The 20,452-nt window shown below is 41.6% G+C and overlaps 1 protein-coding gene across 5 annotated transcripts in view; it reads left to right on the plus strand.

Moving 5' to 3' along the window:
• The window catches only part of CCDC149 (coiled-coil domain containing 149), a 480,627-nt gene that overhangs the window by 115,894 nt on the left and 344,281 nt on the right, over nt 1-20,452 (plus strand). For all 5 annotated transcript variants that reach the window (XM_078678386.1, XM_078678383.1, XM_078678387.1 and 2 more), the window contains one exon: nt 17,965-18,126. In XM_078678386.1, coding sequence (XP_078534512.1) covers nt 17,965-18,126 — 162 coding nt within the window. The remainder of the gene's footprint in view (nt 1-17,964; nt 18,127-20,452) is intronic.

Genomic DNA, 20,452 nt, shown 5'->3' on the forward strand with positions numbered 1-20,452 from the left:
TGACCCACACTAGGGACACCAAAAGGCTATTCGATCTAGTATAAGTGGATTCCTGCATACGACATAGGCATTCTGGAGGACGTAGAGACAGCACAGTAGCAACACCATCTTACTCGGGGATATCCTGCCCATCACAGACCAAGGCAAGTGGTTCCAAAAACAAACAACCTTCTCCAGTTTCACAAGTACCCTACCCATGATAAGGCTATAATTGGCCTTTGAAGTATGTGCTACCTGTATGCCCAGATAACAGAAGTGATCCTGCTCCCACTGGAGCTCCGTCATGAAGAGAGCAGCAGGGTCCATCTGTACCAGCCCGGCCAGAGGGAAGATCACTGACTTCTGTCGTTGACTCGCACATCTGAGGCCAAACCAAATTTAGACATGGTATCTAACAGTGCACTCACTGATCGCTCAAGGTAGGCAACGTAAATCAGAGTATCATCCCCAAATAGGAAAACCGTCTGGTTGCGAACTTCCACTTCCACATCCCAGTCGGCCATGTCGTGGCGCAACAGAATCTGCAAGGTCTCCATCGCCAAAGCGAAGAGGAGCAGCGACAAGGCACACCCCTTGTGTACTTTTACCTTTGGAGCTTATTGTGTCTTACTGCACTGCTCTGTAGTCTGCTTTCCAGTCTTTACTGTAGTAATAGTTTGAAACAAATGTAGAAACTAGCCTGGGACTGGCTTGTATTGTTTCTTGCAAGACCCTACTGTGTGATATCTACGATTATCTTTAGGTGGAATTAGAACATCACCTCATGTGTATTTGTATCCTTGTTGTATGATATATGCCACAATTTGTATGTACAGTGTTGTTCATTTTCAGAGTTAACCTGCAGATTTGCGTTGTAGTAGGCCTTCAATAGCGTAATGTTTGGTAGTACAGCCAAAGTTTGGTGGTCTGCACATTTAAATAATTTGTCACACATCACCCACCTTTTATCTGATAGCTTTCATAAGCTCTACACCTTTCATATTTCCACCACCATGCTCATCCTCCATTTAATAGTTTTTCCAATAAGGTTCATCACACCTGGTTATTTACTAAAAGTGTGCACTTGTTTTGTTATTGCCATGTCATACACTGGGACGTTTTACGTCAATGCCCAATGTCTGCCCGCTAGGTTGCCCGTCATCGTCCTGTCTTGCCTGGCCTTATGGACGTGTCTGGTCATAATCTACAAAGCTAGTATTTGGTAGTTTATGAAAGACACTTGCATTTTGAATTTTCAGTCTTGCAGTTTGGTCTTCTGGTTTGTAAGAGAGACAATTTTAGCAGAGGTAATCTTACCCATGTTTTGGGGGTAAAAACTTGCACACATACTCACTTTCGGTCTCTCTAAAATGTGCTCAAACCTTACATTTGTCGTGAGGAGATACATGTTTAAGCAGGTCAGAAAGTTTGTTTTTTGTTGAGAGCAAAGATTTGGTGATCACATACTTGTAAAATATTTTCATATAGATTTTGTTTGAGTATTTGAAAGGTGCATCTTATTCTTAGAACTTAAAGATGCACACTCAACTTACTGCAGATCTTTTATATTTTCCATACAGATTTAGCAAATCCCTCATGCGTTCTAAATTCACACCGACCAATTTCCATTTATATTCCAGTAGCTTGATTTGGCTGCGCTTGGGTGCCTTTGACTTGTCTGTAGGTAGATATTAGTTGCCTACTAATCATTCGTGAAAATCTGGTAGTGGGTACCCTGTACATGGTACACCACGGTCTCTGTGGCTGTACGTCCTATAGCAATGTCACTTAATAATCTTCCTTAATGCTAAATGTTTCATTTTTTCATGCATGTAGCTTCCGTATTGGATCTTAGTGGTAGGTACGTTGCTTCACAATGCAGATTAAATTTGATTTTCAACTGATAAGAACATTTGAAAATGGTGAAGAATGTGTTTTGAGCTTTAAATTCTTAGTTGTATTTATTTAAAAGAATTGCAAAAATATAGAATTGTAACATGATTTAGTCAGGTATAAATTTTCGATTGCACAATTGTAAATAAATTGTCGAGGAGGATATGAAATATATTTTTGAACTGATCAGCAGAAAGTTGCATGGCGCGTTGAATTATTTCCAAAATTCTTTCCATTGATCATTTCACTTTTGTGTACATTGTGCCCTTTCCCATCTTCTCATCCATTACTGAAGTCACTTTCACAGAATTCCCCTGATGAGCCAGTTAGCAATAATGTTACTTTTTTCTCTGATCTCATTTTTGCCCACCCACAAAGGCTGTGCCTTTCTTGCAGCTACTGCTTATAATGAGGGAGAAACAGGCATAAGCGTTTCTCTCCGCATGTTCAGTGGGCATGCACATGAGGTTCCTAGTGAAATTCTAACAAGTGGCCCAAGATTGTGGTCAACTTAAGTGGGAAGGTATCTGCCTATACCAATGTCAAAGTGCTAGAGGTTTGGTGCTTTACCAAACCACATACAGACTGGTGAGATGCAAGCAAAAATATATGATAACCCATTGGTCAACGAAAAGAAAGATATTGATACAACAAAAACGTGATAAACATCAAGAAGCTGAACTGCAAACATGCTAATTTATCAGTGGTTGCCTCTCATAAAGAAATCGCAGTAGCTCCATGAGTGAGAATTAGTTGTGCTGGCCAAAGAAGAGAGAGAATCTCGGAAGCCCCGAGCGGGCCCATAAGTTTAATGGTTTACAGATAAATTAGCTCTGAGAATTTGCTATGATATTCCATTTTTCGATGCAGCATGTGCAGTATGTTAGCTTTTCTGGAAATGCAATGTTAGTATCTGCAGCCATAATGCCAGATAGGCATGTGATGGCAGTACTGGGCAATACCACAGTCTATGATTTTTATATAATGGCTGCTTGTTTGGCATATGGCATCCGCTCAGTTGTAAATATGTTTTTTTAAGGAAGAGATTTAAACTGCTTACTGGCGGCATTCTGCAGTTCTCTATTTTTATTCTTAGTGCAGGTAAATTAGAATTCACTTTATGTGACTTTTGTGCTTTCGTTGGAAGCTGACAGTAATAATATCCCAAGTCTTGTGATGGCATTAGAGAACAAAGTGGTATGATATTATCGGAGGCAAAGGGCATAACATATTTCTTGCTCAACTCTATGATTTTGGTGAGTTGATGCCCCTGGGCAATTTTTTTTAATTTGTACTTGAAACTGAGGGTATGAGGAAAATCTTAATTTGTTGTGCCTGACAATGCATCCAAGGTGCACAAAATGAATCGGTGAAAGCCTCCCACTGAAGTGTAAATTAATCCTGTGCAACCCTCAATAAGCTCAGTTCTAATCAGAAGTGGACTTAAATAAAAACCTGCATTGTGTTAGGAAGAAGCCTGGATCTTATTTTCTAGTGAAAGCTTTGCTGCCAATTGACAAACAGTTTTTTGCATTCCTCTAGTCGCCTGAGAAGTTCCTAATAAAACATCAGGGGCGGTGCCTTCATTAGGACCTTGGGGTGTTGCCATACCCATATTTTGCCCCCACACACCCGCCAGTTAATGTGAGCAACAAGTGATTTATTGTAAACAATAAACATTCTCTCTTGGCTGGGGACCGGTTAGTGTGCCCGAGTCGTGTCTAAGCAGTGCAGGTCTGAAGAAGGTGGAGCTTCACTAGCTTTTCGCGTACAGCCAGGCATACTCGTCAGCCAACGCAGAGAGCGCACCAGGGCCCAAGTGTGCATGTCTGGTTGGATAGCTGCCTTTCTTTGGCAAACCTGAAATTCACACTAGAGGCTTGCCCTTAGTCTCTCCAACTACGTATCAGTGAGCCGGGTGTGACTCAGTGCTGCACCCCCAGTCTCAGTATGAGCTGCCTGCCCTATCCAATCCAGGCGCTGCTGTAACAACAGGAGCCGCATTTGGATTAGCTTAGAAATGGGGTGTTTTGGTTTCACACCCGTGATGTGGGAGGAGAATGTCTCTCTCTCCCCCTCTCCCCCCCTCCCCTTTTAGTGCAGCACGAGAAACCCTTGGGGAAACTTTACGCCAAACCAAAAGTGGCAGAACCTTAACCCAAAGCTCAGGTACCAGAACACCCGACGCAAGAAAAACCCAAGGAGTCCAAGATCAACATTTCAAAGTTGGTGGTAAGTGAGACCACCTCATGAGTCACTATTGAGCAGCGTAAGGGCACTGTCGGAGAATGGGTTACTGCAAAAAGTAAACTCAAATAAAAAGGAGCAGCAATTTGAGGTTTGGACGCGATGTAGAACTGCAACCAGCCCTTTTATTCTTTGTCTGCGATGTTACCGAAATGAAAAGTGGTAAATCATTAATCTTTCCCTTTGTCCTGATAAAATGCCCCACGGCCTAAACCTGCTCTCAGAACCTTTTGTCTTGCATGGTCTATAATAAATTAAAAAACCCTGACCTGCCACATGGCGGGCGTCTCACATCAGTGGCCTCCTCGAGGGATCGTCACTATAAGCACACTAAGAAAAGTACTCCTCACTGCTTGAGGGCTCTCTGCCAACCTCAGGGAAGCATGCAGAAAAGTACACTCATTCCCTTTCAAATTGGCAATTCTTTTTACAGCACATCTTCATTCTGTGCTTTTCAGAGCTGGTCTTCTGATATTTAATTTTTTTATTTTATGTTTTGTTATGTTAAACCTAACCTTCCTTAAAACCTATTTTGTTTTGGTGTCTTAATGTTCCATATGTCTTGTAAATTCTGAAATTTGAGGATATTGAGAAATTGTTTGTTTGGGCATGCTATATTAAATGTTATCAGGTTTGCGGTCTGGAAAAATGACCCATACAGAGACTGGCATCATCGACGTAAGCTTGCTCTATGTACCATCACATCAGACAGGTTCATCAGGAAAGTGATCCTTGAAATGCATTACATTAGAAAGAGAAAGGGTTAGGATAAAAGGTACTGTTCGAGGCATGTGTGCTGTAGATACACATGCTTTGCATACTCCTGCCTTCTAGTGTTGGGTCCGGTTGTTTGCAAGTTGTTTTTCTTCGAAGATCTATTTTCCAGTCACGAAGTAAGGTGACTCCTCCTTTCGTTGTAAGTGTGCATGGGCATCAACCCCATTGTTCGGACGTGGTTTGTGGCACTCCAGTTCGTAACTGTTCTTCGGGTGCGCATCCCACTGTGCCACCGTCAGTATTGTTTTCGTACACGCTTCATCGTTCTCCTCTTGTCAAGAAAAAGGGAAAACTCCGCTTCAATTCTGCCCTTGGTTCCACTCCAAGTATCCGCGCACCGACCTGCATAAAGTCTGCAACCTGTGCCTTTCACCAGACCACAAGGAACAAGATTGCAATGCTTGTCGATCGTTCCGATCGAAGAAGACTGGTGGGATCGTTGGGCTCTACGAAGGGATATGCAGCAGCAGAACATTGAACACACCCTGGATATCTTCTGAGAAGATACCGGGCAGTAAGAAATGGAGGCGTCAGCAGTGGAAGAGGGGGATGCCTTCTCTATCCATGAATATGATTTGAAACCGGAAATCGAGATAGAATCCGAAGACGTTCTAGCGAGACATGGTGCTGTGAGTAACAAAGCCCCTTTGCCCCTCAAACCCACTTCCATCAAACAAAAGGCTTCTGGGCCACCACGGCCTTCTGGCCATGGTCAGCACCAAGACGCTGCTTCAAACGCCCAGCCTTTGGGCTCGGCACCGAAACAGTCTTCTGGCTTGGGACCGAGTCAAGAAAAACTACTGACTCCAAAGGATAAAAAGGACCGGTCCAGTTCAACACTGAAAACTTTGGCACCGAAAACAAAGGATGCTCATCAAAAGCCTGAACCAATCCTGGAGGTTATGCAGGAAAAACGAAATCCTAAACAGAAGAGAATCTACATTAATCCAGACACTGGACACATACTAACTAAGCATGTCATACCTTGAAAAAGGAAAATTCCTTCAGAGGATATAAGTTACAAAATTCCTCAAACAAAAAAAAAAAGACATGGCTACAAGCATTATCCACCCTGTTCCTCAAACCCCTCCACCATCTTCACCACCACCAGACCCAAAAGCTAGGAGATGGGAGACGAATATCCGCAGAATTAAAAACAAGAAATGGCCTCAAACAGGGCTGTGTGCTCTCTCCAAGCCTCTTCAACATATACTTGGCAGACTTAGAAAGCCATCTGCAGAACGTAAACGGACACCCACCAAAATTAGCCAATGAATGCATCCAGTTCTTACAATATGCAGACGACATTGTGGTCCTAAGTCAAACACCGATAGGTCTCCAAAGAGTGATAACTAAATTAACTGAGTACTTTGACTTTGAAGGTCTGGAACTAAACATCAAAAAAACGAAAGTGGTGAGATTGGCGGGCGCAGGCAGACGATCATTCAAATGGTACACAAAGGACAAACATATTGAGGAAATAACATCATATAAATACTTAGGAGTCACACTAAGCAAAAACATGTCCATAGTACACCAAAAAAGAAACATCAATGCGAGAGCCCAATCACTGAGTTTCGCTTATAGAACACTACAAAAGAAACTTAAATGCCCGTCTTATGAACATCTTCTGAAAGTTATGGCAGCCCAAGTATTACCATCTCTGTCCTATGGGCTAGAAATATGGCACGGGAAAGAAATTGATATTTTGAACACACTCCAGACAAAAATATGCAAATCGGTGTTCAACCTTTACAAAGGATCAGCTCCAGCACAAATAAGATTGGAATTTGGCCTGCAAAATCAAACCTACCAAAGGAAAGCAGTCTTAGCGAAATGGTGCTGGAAACTCAGATGAGCAGAACCCGGTTCACTAAATAACCTATGCTGGCTGGAAATCAAGAAACAATATGATCAATATGAACCAAACTCTTGGGGTGAGGATCTGCGAACAACCTTGGAAACCCTTAAAATAGAGGAAATATGGAACAGCCAACTGGAAGAAGCATCCTTTAAAAAGATCTGCAAATCAAACGCAAAAGCTCTATCCCTGGTAGAAGATAAAAAAACTTGACCAAACGTCGACATGCATGGACTGTATTAAATTCATATAAACGATTAAAACAGCAACCTTATCTTGCGGCACATTTCCGTCTATCTTTAAAAACGAAATTTATGGCTTTTAGACTGGGCGACCACTTTTCTAAAGATCTGATTCCATCTTGGAAAAACACACAACAAAAAACAAGATGTAGATTATGCGGATATCAAACGGAAACCTTATGCCACTTATTATGTACGTGCGAGTCAATAAAAGAGGAGAGAAGAACTTTGCTGAAAACAGTTCTAAATGCTCTTCAGATCCGTACGTGCAGGCAGGCTATCACCAGCTGGATGGGTGCAGGCTCGAACATTTTAATATGCCGAGGTGTGAAATGTATGAAAAAAGTAGAGACTTTGCTTTCAAAGGCCGAATTAACTTAAGAGTGTGGACTGGAAAATAATGTTTTATTTTAAAGAACCGAAAAAATAGAAACAAATTTTAAGAAAATGAATTTTATCTTTTTAATAATTGTAAATTGTATATGTATACTTTATGGTTGTGACAAACCAAATAAAGTTAATCTTGACTGACTGACTGACACCAGACCCAAACCCTTTAGACATTACACCACAGGGTTCTTCACACACATAGCCTAATATTGTTTTTAAGGGTGATGATAGTCCATCACCAATTGATCCATGGAATGATTATAGCATTGCTCCTCCAAAAGATAATGATCTTGGCCTATACCCTACAATGCCATCACCTCCTGATGACAACACAGTATACAAAGAGTTAATTTCCACAGCAGCTTCATACCATGGGGTCACACTACACAAGGAATCCTTTGAGGAAGATATTTTATTTGAAACTTTATCACATAGGACGGCACAATCTTACCTATGTTAAAAGGCATGATGCGACAGGCTGATTATATTTTTAAAGACCTTGTACAGGCTCGTATTTTAACACCCAGGGTTGACAACAAATACAAACCTCTTCCAGTTTTTATTAGAGGACAGTTGCATTTACATTTCTTAGTTCTGTCCAATGCTAGGAAAGGGCAAATTCCCAAACCTCAGCAGATGCACTTCCTCCAGACAAAGAGTCTAAGTTGATAGATGCATCAGGGAAATGGGTGGCTGCACATTCCACCAACCATTGGCGTATAACCAACACACAAGGCCTATTAGCAAGATATGACTGGGCCCACTGGGACAAAATGGAGCAGTTACTCCAATATCTTCCAGAAAAACACGAGAAAAAAGGACAAGAATTACTGCAGGAAGGGAAATTAATATCTTATTCCTCTATCAGATGAGCCCTAGATGCTGCTGATACTGCAGCAAGGGGTATTAACACTAGCATTCTTCTTATAAGACAGGCATGGCTAAGAATCTCAGTGTTTAAACCGGAGGTTTAGCAAACTATTCGTAATGCCTCCTTTGACAAACAGAATAGTTTTGGACCTTACGTAGATGAATCACTTGAGAAAATGATAAAGGTCACAGAAGTGGCTACATCATTGGGAGCCCTTCAGTCACCATCCAATAGAGGCTCCTTTTGCCGCTCATTTTATAAAGGAGGATCCAAAGGTAATTCCTCAGATCCCAATGTGTCCTCATACAGATCAAACACACAACCCTCACCATCAAGAGGTTTCTATAAAGGTGGGTACAGAGGAAACAATTTCAAAGGCAGAGGTAAAGGCACACCAACATGTACCTCTCATCTTCCAAAAAACAGTTACTTGTCTACAATTCCCCCCGACCATTTTACACCTGTCGTGGGACGACTACTACAATGTTTTCCATTTGACAATCCGTACCATCAGCCAAATGGGTATTAGACATTATCCAACATGGTTATTGCCTGGAGCTTACCAGCAATTCTCCCAATATTCCATCTCACACTCACAAACTCTCACATAACACCAACAGCTCCTCAGACAAAAAGTACATGCTCTTCTATCAAAAGGAGCTTTAGAACCAGTTCCATCCAAGTCCAAGGATCAGGAGTTTACTCCCTTTACTTCCTAATCCCCAAGAAGGATGTGTCTCTATGACCAATCTTAGATCTCAGACCTTTTAACCTATACATACTGTCGGAACACTTTCATATGGTTACCCTTCAACAAGTGCTTCCACTTCTACAGCAAGGCGAATTTATGTCCACACTAGACTTAAAGGACGCATACTTTTACATTCATGTCCATCTAGCACATCGCAAATATCTCAGATATGTGAAAGCAGGAAATCACTATCAATTCAAAGTACTCCCATTCAGAGTGACTACTGCACCCAGACTATTCACAAAATGTCTAGCAGTAGTAGCAGCTCATCTAAGAAGACAGCAAATGTATGTCTTCCCATATCTGAAAGATTGGCTCATCAAAGCCAACAGACAGCAAAAGTGTTTACAACACACTCAAGCTACCATAAACATTCTCCATCAATTGGGATTTACTGTCAATGCACAAAAGTCCCATCTTCAACCCTCACAACGGCAACCATATCTGGGAGCAGTGCTAAACACTCGTACAGCTCTAGCCTCTCCCAATGCAGCCAGAACTCAAAACTTTCAAAGTTTATTACTACAGTTTCAAAACAATCATTAACTAACAGTCAAAACTTTCATGCAACTATTAGGGATGATGGCATCATGCATTGCAATAATGCCTCACGCAAGATTACACATGCGTTCTCTACAGAAATGCTTAGCACGTAGGTGGAATTAATCACAGGGTCAATTAACAGATCTAGTGTTGGTAGACAGCTGCACTCCACTCTCTCTGCAGTAGTGGAACACACAAAACCAAAATCAGAAGGGCGGCCCTTCATCAACCCGAGTCCACAAGTCGTACTAACAGCAGATGTATCTCTCACAGGTTGGGTGCCCTTCTCCAGCATTTAACAATTCAGGAATTATGGTACACCAGACACAAGAGTCTCCACTTCAATTACCTAGAGCTTCCAGCTGCTTATCTAGCACAAAAATCTTTTCAGTCTCACCTCATAGGGAAAGTTGTTGTAGTCCGGACAGACAAAATGACAGCTATGTACTATGTACAAAAACAGGGGGATACACACTCTCTACAGTTGTCATGCCTCACTAGGACCATTTGACGTTGGGGAATACATCACAAAATTCATCTTCTGGAAGAACATCTTCCAGGATGCGCAACCAATTTGCCAACCTCCGCAGGATGCAGCAAAAAGTACACAAATGGGAACTTCATCCCCATGTTCTCGTCCATACTTCCAAAAATGAGTATTTCCACAGATAAACCTTTTACCACAGCAGAGAACTGAAAATGCCCAAACTCCGCCTCCAGATTCCCACGCCATCTATCCAAAGGCAGTGCCTTATAGATAAACTGGTCAGGTATATTTGCTTATGCTTTTCTGCCTCTCCCTCTCTTTCCATTTCTGGTTCGGAAACTCAGGCAGACATCACTTACACTGATTCTAGTGGCTCGTCAACCATGGTTTACCAAACTTTTAGAACTGTCAGTGGTTCCACACCAAAAGCTGCACCTCACTTCCAACCTTCTCACACAGAACGATGGAGAAATCGGACATCCAAAACCCAAGCAGTGCAATCCTAGCGATGTGGCTCCTGAAGTCATAGAGTTCGGATACCTCAATCTACCACGATGAGTCTTCAAGAAGCAAGAAAACCTACCACTGGAGCATGTTATGTAGCTAAGTGGAAACGATTTGTTATATATTGTAATAATAACATAATTGATCCTCTAGATGCATCTATACAAAACAGTATTTGTTATCTTTTGCATCTACTGCGAGTTGGCTTAGCCAGCACATCTATTCAACGACTCCTTGCAGCAGTAGCTACAAATCTGCAAAACAGACATTTATCCGTATTCAAAGTTCCAGTAATAAAAGCTTTAATGGTAGGCCTTAAAAGAATACCACCACCCATGGTACCACCTGACTGGAAACTTAACATTGTTCTCACAAGGCATATGGGTTCACCTTTTGAACCATTGCACAATTGTTCATTACAATTTCTCCATGGAACGTTACCTTTTTAGTTGCTGTCACTTCATTTAAGAACCTTTCTTTCAACTTTATAAAGATAGAGTGGTTCTTTGTACAAACCCAAAATTTATTCCAAAAGTAGTTCTTGCTTTTCATATTAACCAATCAGTTGAGTTACCTGTGTTCTTCCCTCAACCTGATTTAGTAGTATAAAGGGCTCTACACACACTTGATGTCAAAAGAGTACTATTATACTATAATGATGGAACAAAAGATTGTCACATGTTGTTTGTTGCATTTGCTCCACCTCATAAAAGAAATCCTATCTCTAAATCCGGTATTTCTAGATGGATTGTTAAATGTATTCAAACTTGCTATGGTAAAGCTAAAATACCTTTAACTACACCTCCTAGAGCACATTCTACTTGCAAAATAGGAGCATATGTGGCCTTTTTAGGTTGCATGTGTAAGGTAGCTACATGGGCTACACCACACACATTTACCAAACATTCCTCTGTGGATGTATTAGCACGTCAACAAGCTAACATAGAACAAGCAATGCTAAAAACACTTTTTCAAACAAATGCAATACCCACTGGTTAGCCTTGGGAGAATACTGCTATACAATCTATACAAAGTATGTGTATCTACAGCACAATTGCCTCGAAAGGGTTATGTTACTTACACTGTAAGCATCTGTTCTTGGCATGTAGAGCTGTGGATTCACATGTGCCCTCCCTCCTCCCTGGACACCTATGGATGTTACAGTTCTTATTATTCACATTACATGTGCATGGGCATCGCTGTACTACGCTTGCTTATTCCATTCTCACCCTCATGTGAGAAAACAATCTAACAGTGGAGTCTAGCCCATGTACACTATCACTGAAAGGAGGAGTCTTGCAAACTTGCAAACATGCAGACTAAACACTAGATGGCAGCAGTGTGCAAAGCATGTGAATCTACAGCTCTACATGCCAAGAACAGATGCTTACAGGGTAAATAACATAATCCCTTTTTACACCACGGCTTAGATTGGGGGACCTTAGAAACTGACTGTTTTTGAAGGACATGGCATTAGAATGGGATACCATAAATTAACCATCTTAAGGTATATCATAGCACCAGGTTGCTGGGTCATATGACTGTCCCTGTGCCTTCATATGGGCAGTCTTTGAAATTTGCTTTAACTCGGATGATTTATTGTGCCACGGCGCTGATGTACTAAAGACTTGTCCTTCACAAAGACCGATCAGCGGATTTTGCAAATCTGAAGTCCTGCACAAATGTGCATTGTCGGTGCCGTTCAAACATTGCAAACAACAGCAAGTGTCAAGCTGATGGGGGTGGTAAAAGGGACATTCTTTCTCCATTGCAGCTCACAATGTTATGAAGTCACAAAGCATGTAATGTTTAGTGCCTGCAGATGTACTAGCCGCTAAAAAACTGTAGGCTGGCAGTATTTTACAAAGAGATTGGAAGAAGGCAGCAGTGGCCCTTTGGACCACTGCATGCTCTCCTAAAATATAAATTGAGTGGGCAGCTTCCTGAGGCTTTAGAACTAAAGGTCAGGAGGTGTATAACAGGGCAATTGCAAATGCAAATCGTATGCCGGACCAGCTATACCTTACAGGCCTCCATCATTGCAGTTGCAAATGTTTGCAGTGAGGCACAAGCTGTTTTCCAACCCATCATATTAATGAGGTGGATGGTTTGCATACTTTGTAAACAGTTGCATTATGCTGCTTCTGTTTCATTTGGAATACCATTTGTAATTGGGTGGAAATTGGCCATCTCACGTCTAGTTGCTTCTGTGTTTTAATGTACAGAAAAAGGTGGTTAAGAAACGTAAATTAATGAGTTAAAGTCATATGATAAATACTAATTAACTATGATTTATTTACAGAGGTGGTCTCAGTACAGGGTTTAATGCAGTGTGTCTGCACACTTCACTGGTTGCAGTAAGCGACAGAAGCTATTCAACTATGAACAGCAATTCTCTGGGCTCTACATAGAGACTCAGATTGCCATAACCCCCTCAAAGTCTCAAACATGTGTGTCCTACTCATACCACTGTGCACCAGCATAATATACTGCCTGTTATCAACATTAAGGGCACATAATATGTTTTGTCCCAGCACCCTCAATGCATGTCAGCTCACGTGTATATAGTAAGGTTGTGTTTAGCCGATTAAAAAACATTGCGTTTCTGTGGCCAGAAATTATCAACTGCAGACCTTGGCTTGCCATGCAATCTATACAGTGTTTTGGTAGAGAAGCCTTGATTCTCAATAGCCAGTAGCTCTTAACATTCCAAAGTGCAATACGTGAATGTAATTGTTTTAACATCCAATCAGTTTAATGATGATTATAGCTAGATACATGCTACAAGTTTTCACAATCTCTGTCTACTGCTGTTGGGACTGTTCATTGTGCTAAAGAAGTGCTTTTTGCACCCATTCTACCATACACATCCATTCATTCAGCCTTTCATTCCAGAATGTATCCAACCTTCCATTAGGGATCCATCCATTAATCCACCTCTTCCATCATCCTGTCCATCCATTCATTCATCAATCCATGTCATCTTTCCATTCACCATGTTATCCATCCTTTCACAACACCGTCTGTTCTTCTATCCAATCCATCCACCCATTCACCCCTTCCTTTATGCATTAATCTATTCGCCCCCACAATCCCATCTCTCCACCCATCCATAACCCACACGTCCATTCGCCATCAGCACATTTAACCACTCATCCATCCATCCTCAAACACCTTCATCTACCCATCCATCCACATCATCACTCTTCCATCCATACATAGATACGTACTTGCATGCATCCATCCACTCATCCACAACCAGCAAACAACACTGATCGATTTCTGAACAATTAATGTATAAAATGATAAGGTATTTATTGTCAGCGTTTTACTTTCTGTTTATATTTCACATGTTTTACTTAATCTTGCATTCCTTGGGACTGCTCACTATTTCCAGGATGTTGTATTTCTGCATTTTTTTGTGTAGCATATTTCTCTTGTACTTTGAACTGAGTTACCTTCAGCCATTTTTATTGGGCCCCCATTGAGAGCACTGGAGCAAAGACTGAAGGCAGTGTGAGTTTCTCACTGCCTGTCAGTGGGTTAAAAAAGTGTTCAGAATACTTGGTGTTCCAGTCCTTGGCCTCTCTTGAACAAACCGACCAATGGTCACTTATTCCAGTTTCAATTGTGATTCTGTGCAACTGTGTGTGAAGGAGGTACACAGTTGTCAAAATATTGGGAAGGCCAAAGTAAATGAAAATATAGTGCTTACTTTGGAGGCGGTGCATTGCGTGTTTGGGCGTTGTGAAGTTCTCTGGTTATACTGTATAAGCAGCTACTTATGTCATTATCATATGAAATCTCTTTATTGATGTCAATACTATGATGTCAATACTATACTTTCACAACTGCTTTATTAACCTTTTTGCTTTCTCAAAATTTCTTGAATTTGCACCATTTGCCCACTCTTTTTTCAAAATTTACCTGGACTGCGCACTTTGCACTTTTGCTAATGGCGAGGTGGAAGTTTCTGGGCTCATTCACAGGGGCATATATGATTACGTAAAACAGTTCTCCTGTAGTACTACTACTCCAGATACTCCTAAATGCCGTTTTGATTCAGCCCATTGTTTTATTACTCAATGAAATTATCTACAGACATCTTATTTGGGAGCAAGACATGGGAGAAGGTGTCACAATAATTCAAATTTAACAATAAATATGTGTATGGTGCATGTAAGTAATTGGGTTAATATTTGAGAAAGTAAGTACCCACCCCAAGTAATGAAACAATGCTTGTCAGGGTGAATCATTAAAGTCACTAAATAAACCTGAGCACAACCCTTTATCTATGGCACAGATCAGACAGACTACCCTTATAGGCAATTTGTAAAGTATGTATGCAGTACTAAAACAGTAATAAAGTTTAAATGCAAAATGATGAAAATCCCAAAACAAATTTAGAAAAATAGAATACATTTTAATAAACAAAATTACAAAAATCCAAAAAGTGGAACCGAAGATAGGAATTTTAATTTTTTCAAGTAGAACTAGCTCCAAGAAGCACTAAGTGCCAATGATAGTCAACAATCGTGGTAGCCCGTTACCCAGGCACAATTCGATGCTGACCACAATGGAACATGACGGTTGGCTATACCAACCAGGTTAGTCCTGGCCAAAGATTTTACCTTCTGACTTTAGTCCTTTAGGTCCCATTCCACCACAGTAGTACTCTTTTTAAGCCCCCCAGGACCTCAGGGGAGGCACATAGAGACTCACAGGGTGGCAGGCAGAGGCCAAATGGAAGGGTACAGTCCACGTCCAGTTGCCACTTGTTAGCTGCGCAGTTGCAGGAAGAGACCACTGGTAGCTTTTTCTGTGCTTGTAGTTGGAACAGGAGGTCAGCCTTATGAACCTTGGAGTCTACTTCTTTGTCCTGGGTACAAGAGGGAGAGCAAGTCTCAGACAGGAGCTTTAGTCCTTTTCTCTTCTTCCACAGAAGAGGGTGCCTGGACATTCCACATTTATGCCTGGCTAAAGCTACTGGGTGGACATGACCCCTGGGAGTGCCCTATTGGGGAGAAAGGTTCCCGGGGCTAACCCTACCCACTTTGGGCATTATCAAGATAGCTGAAGACTTCGGCCACACTAAACTTAGTGTTGGGTTGGGGGGGGGGGGTGGGCAGTTGTGTGTGCAACCAGGCAGTAGATACATTGAAATTGTTTGGCACTTTGTGTCCCTTATTCGAAGTGCTCCCCAAATGTCATATAAAAATCACCCGCAGACCTGTGAAGTAGGTCTTCACGATCCAGCAGAATCTGACACTTTGATTTCAACATCAGTCCCACTGTGATGGAGGCCGGTCTGTCTGGGAGGAAATAATAGAAAGTTGCAGGCTTGGGTGTTAGCTTGTGACAGGGTAGGCCTCTTTGAAGGAAATCAAATCTTTAGGCCCAGCCCACAGGCCATCCTGTCAAAGGCACAACACCACCAAGGCCTTTTGTCCCTGACCTGGGAGCAAGTTCACAACTCAGTCACACCCATTGCAATGCTAATGACTGGCTGGCTGTGGGGGGAGGGGGGGAGGTCAAAATGCAGATTTAGCTTCTAGGTACTTAAGGCAGGGCAGAGGTAACTTTCTAAATGTCAGCTTTGCAAAACATTTATTACAAATCCAACTTCATCCGTTAATTGGGCTTGGAATGCATATTTCAAAAAGTAATTGTTGTTATTTGTAATTGTTTTCTAGGTCGAGTTAACATTTATTAAACTTAATATTTTATTGGAGGGCTTTCCCATGGAACAGCCAAACCTGCTACAGCAGCAAATAACTTTAAGGTGCTAATCATTGTAAGGGAATGTTTAATGGTAACCTTTAAATGTCTTAATTATAAATGCCATGCACCCCGTCTTATTAAGCAACAAGCTTAATTAGGAAAGACCTATACATATTTAAAAAGAAGGTTTAGGCCTTTCAAAAGGCGTTATTTTGACAGGTTGAATTTGCAATCAAAACCTGCACAGTCAGGCTAATCATGTCATGTCTGCAGTCATGTTTAGTCACTGTAGTGGATGGCACAATGTGTGCTGCAGTCCACTTGTGACATTTATCTAATAGTCCCTGGATACAGCTAGGTACTGTACACTAGGGAGTTAAAGGTGAGGCTCCCAGTTTTCTGTTTCTACTGACTTTTACAGATAATAAAAAAAAGTGTCCTGCCTGTATTTGTTTCTAAAAGTGGAAAAATACAACAAATTATGAGCGACTCTCCCTTCTGTCCCTCAAGAATTCCAGGCCAACTGGTGAGTAGATGGACAGTATGGAGAGTTGAAAAAATAAGATGAGATTTCCTCAAAAATAGGCATATGTTATCATACAAGTTTAAATAATGCTGCATTTACCTGTGGGTGTAGTGTTATAGATGGCTGCTTAATTTTCTAAAATGAAACAGCTATCAAAGTATCAGTGCATGTTTATCAGTTAAGTCAATGTGGAAATATACCATTTTACAACTCCATTTATTGTCAAAACACAAAATAAATATGGATAAATAGGAATAAGATGGTCAACGATTAACAACGGGCAAATACAGACGGAAATGTAAAAAAAAAAGAAAAATACCATCAAACCGGGGTACCTCCATATAGGTAAGTTAAATATGCCAATTGGGTGTATACCAATGTCATCCTATTGAAAGGAGAAGCATAAGCACTTTACCTCTGGTTAGCAGGGGTAAAGTGCACAGAGTTCTATAACCAGCAAAAATAGGATTCATTAAAAATGCTAAATTATCGAGGTGACCTTGCAGAAAGAGGCACACTTCCAGCTGTACTCCTGCATGAATGGTGCTGCAAATTCTGTTACAGAAACTGAACTGAGATCAATAAGCAATTGAACAAAGTCAACGTTCAGTCTCCATTAGATGTGGGCTTCTAAATATTCTGTGCCACTCACTTAGGGATGAGACTAGCCCTCTCGTTACTTATGCTTGGTTGTGTGGCATGGCCACTCCCAGGGTCCATTTTTGTTTTTCTTTCTGCAGGAAAAAATGATCAAACAAACAAGTTAATTGCAGTAAATGGTGGTGTTGAAAACCTGATAAATTATGGAGCATAATCAAAGCACCTCTTTGTATTTCTACACCGCTTCGTTGGCCAATGTCCTCAGGCGGTATTCACTAGACGTCCTGTGAGAATGGTTTGATTTACTACTCGGCGCAACCAATTCTGCATTCTTAAATGAAGCTCTTTTCAACCTCCAAGTTGACTATGTGCCTCCTGCATGGTTTACACTGTGTGCAAGTCGTCATTATTTCTGAAAACTCGTCGCAACTCTGGGGGACACAGGTTGGGGGTGGAAGGTGTCGCAGCATGGAGCGCCTTTGTTGTTGGCATACCCCTACTCCGTGAGAACACTTTGCAGTTGTAAGTTTTCAGCAGCCTGCATGGTTAATGTGTTGTGTCTGTTTTTCTAGTATCTTGTGTGCAAAAGGAAACTGGAAAGCAAAAAGGAAGCCCTGCTGATCCTGTCTAAAGAACTGGACACCTGCCAGCAGGAAAAGGACCAGTACAAACTGATGGCCAACCAGCTTCGGGAGCGACACCAGTCTTTGAAGAAGAAGTACAGAGAGCTGATTGTAAGTGTACTGTGCCTGCCCGCTTGGACGGTGGCCGGGTGCCGTCAATAACCTGTTTGTTATGCTTCCTTTCTTTGCAGTAAGACTCCCTTTTAAGTCACACCTCCACTTCATTATCACGTTTGGGATAAACAGTTTCTAGTAGTTAATAACTACACGTCTGATGCCAGCTATTCAATGCCAAGATCTAAAGCGTGAAAGAGGCGCTTTATTTATTCCAAGGAGTGATGCTTTCTGGCAGTAAAATCAAGTTTCTGCTATTTGTGTGCTTTCCTCAATTAACTGCGTAAGTCATATGTACTCTATTGAAAAAACAAAGTCTGCAAATTGACTTTTTCAATTTTCTCCCTAGACATAGCTAGGACCATCCGAAGCGCACTGAACTCTAAAAACCAACTTACACAATTAGTATTGAAATTGCCTCTTGGAACTTTACCTTAGACTTGGCCATAAGTAAAAAATTCGCCCCAACAGTTTTAACAGAGGGCATGTTTGCTGCTGCAGCAGGCAATACTCTGAACACGGATTGTGCCATTTTTGCTGTAAAACCCAGCCTTCTACTCGCTTTCAGAGAGAGCTGGTCTTCCATGCATCATAAAATAGATGATTTGCCCGTGTTTCTGTTATTTCTGCACTGCTAGCTGGAGGCATTTTTAGACAAGTTTTTGTAATAAAGAGCAATATGTTTATTCAGGTTTAGGCATGTGAAATGTCAGTTAAGGAGTTCATTATTTAACGTATGCGTGGACTTTAATGTTATGTTATGTTATGTTATCCTGCATTTCTAAAGAGCACAGCTACTCAAGAGTATCACGGCGCTGCTACCCTGAACCCCCGCCCACCAACACAGCAGGCAAAGCCTCTAAAGAATGGGCTCCGAACAATAATGTTTTTAGGCTCTTTTTAAAGACAGCCGGATCAGCAACCTGATACAGTGTCTTGAATAATAATATTTTGATGAATGTATTGCCCCACCTTTTCTGAAAATATTTCCATTTTTTAAACCTACATTTATTATGCCTTTGATGGCACTTCGGCCCCTCTGGATAGCGGCGGCTGGCATTTGATATTTTGGAAAATATGTTAAATAATAGTGTTCATTGTGCAGGTGAGAACAATGGAGAGCAATTACAAAAAAGTTTAAACTGTATTAAATATGGAACAAGTGTAAACTTTTCCTCAAACAGAAAAGGGGGGAAAAGAGATTTCAAATCCTGGCCCACTACTTTTGCATAAGATTTACTTCAGGTTTCGCTCTCGCACTCTGCATTCTGATCCTTGAAGACATCTGGGGTTTGAGAGTCGTGCTGCGCCCTAACCACAATTTCCTTGTAAGCAAGCTAAAATTGTATTCTGTAGGTCTACCCTCCCAGGAGGTATTTGTTACAGCGCATTCAATGTTGTGGCTGTGTTTGTTTCTTCCTGGTCTTCTGAGATGTTATCATTGACACTGGGCATCTTAACTCCAAAGTCTTTCACAAATTCAGAGTTGGTTTATGTGGAACATACTGACCGTTGTATTCAGCAGTTTCTTTGACTCGTTTTAGAGCTTTTCGGTCCTGTCAGTAGAACTATGATCTTGGTTGGCTTTGCTCTTTTCTGTCGTGCGGATTGAGCCAGAACTGTCTGAGTGGAGCCACCCAATGTCAGTTTACCAAAAAGTTATGTGAATGTAAATTTCATTGTCTAGGTAGCTCCATATGATGTGCTGCCATCATATTTTTGGTTCAAACCCGTAGCTGGCAGCTCTGTGCAAGATCTGCTAGCTCTGTGCAAGATGCTCCAACTGCATTCATTTCTTAAGGTAATCCTGTGTGCTTTTGACAGCGGTGTCTTCGTTGTAGCCATGACTGAATATCTATGACCATTGCTGACACTTAGCATCTACTTTAAGGTGGAGGCCTTAACAAGGTTTCAGCAGCATTAGCAGCCCTGCCAAGTACCACGCATCAGGCGTTAGACTAATGCTTCAGAGTGGTGATCCACATCACAGCACTGAAGTGCATTCCCGTGCACTTATAGTGCCTCCTCGCAAACGGCAGCTGAGCGCTGCTAATTAGTACCACACTGAGAAATCAAAGCTGCTTGCGGGCTAGCTCAGCTGGCTACAATGTAAAGCATTCACCCCACAGGCCCACACCCTGGCGTGCACATCTGACTCACTCAGGCCATCAAGAGAGCCATTGCCCAATCCCTACTGCTGACAAAGCACGTCAGGACACACTGAATGTGATATACACGCACCAATAGGCAGAGTGCGGCGCGGCACAGTTTAACTTTAGCAGCCAGCGCAGTCCGCTGCTGCTGTAGCTCTCACCAGGTTTTA

This window comes from Lissotriton helveticus, chromosome 2_2, assembly GCF_964261635.1.
Source record: "Lissotriton helveticus chromosome 2_2, aLisHel1.1, whole genome shotgun sequence".
Classification (NCBI taxonomy): domain Eukaryota; kingdom Metazoa; phylum Chordata; class Amphibia; order Caudata; family Salamandridae; genus Lissotriton; species Lissotriton helveticus.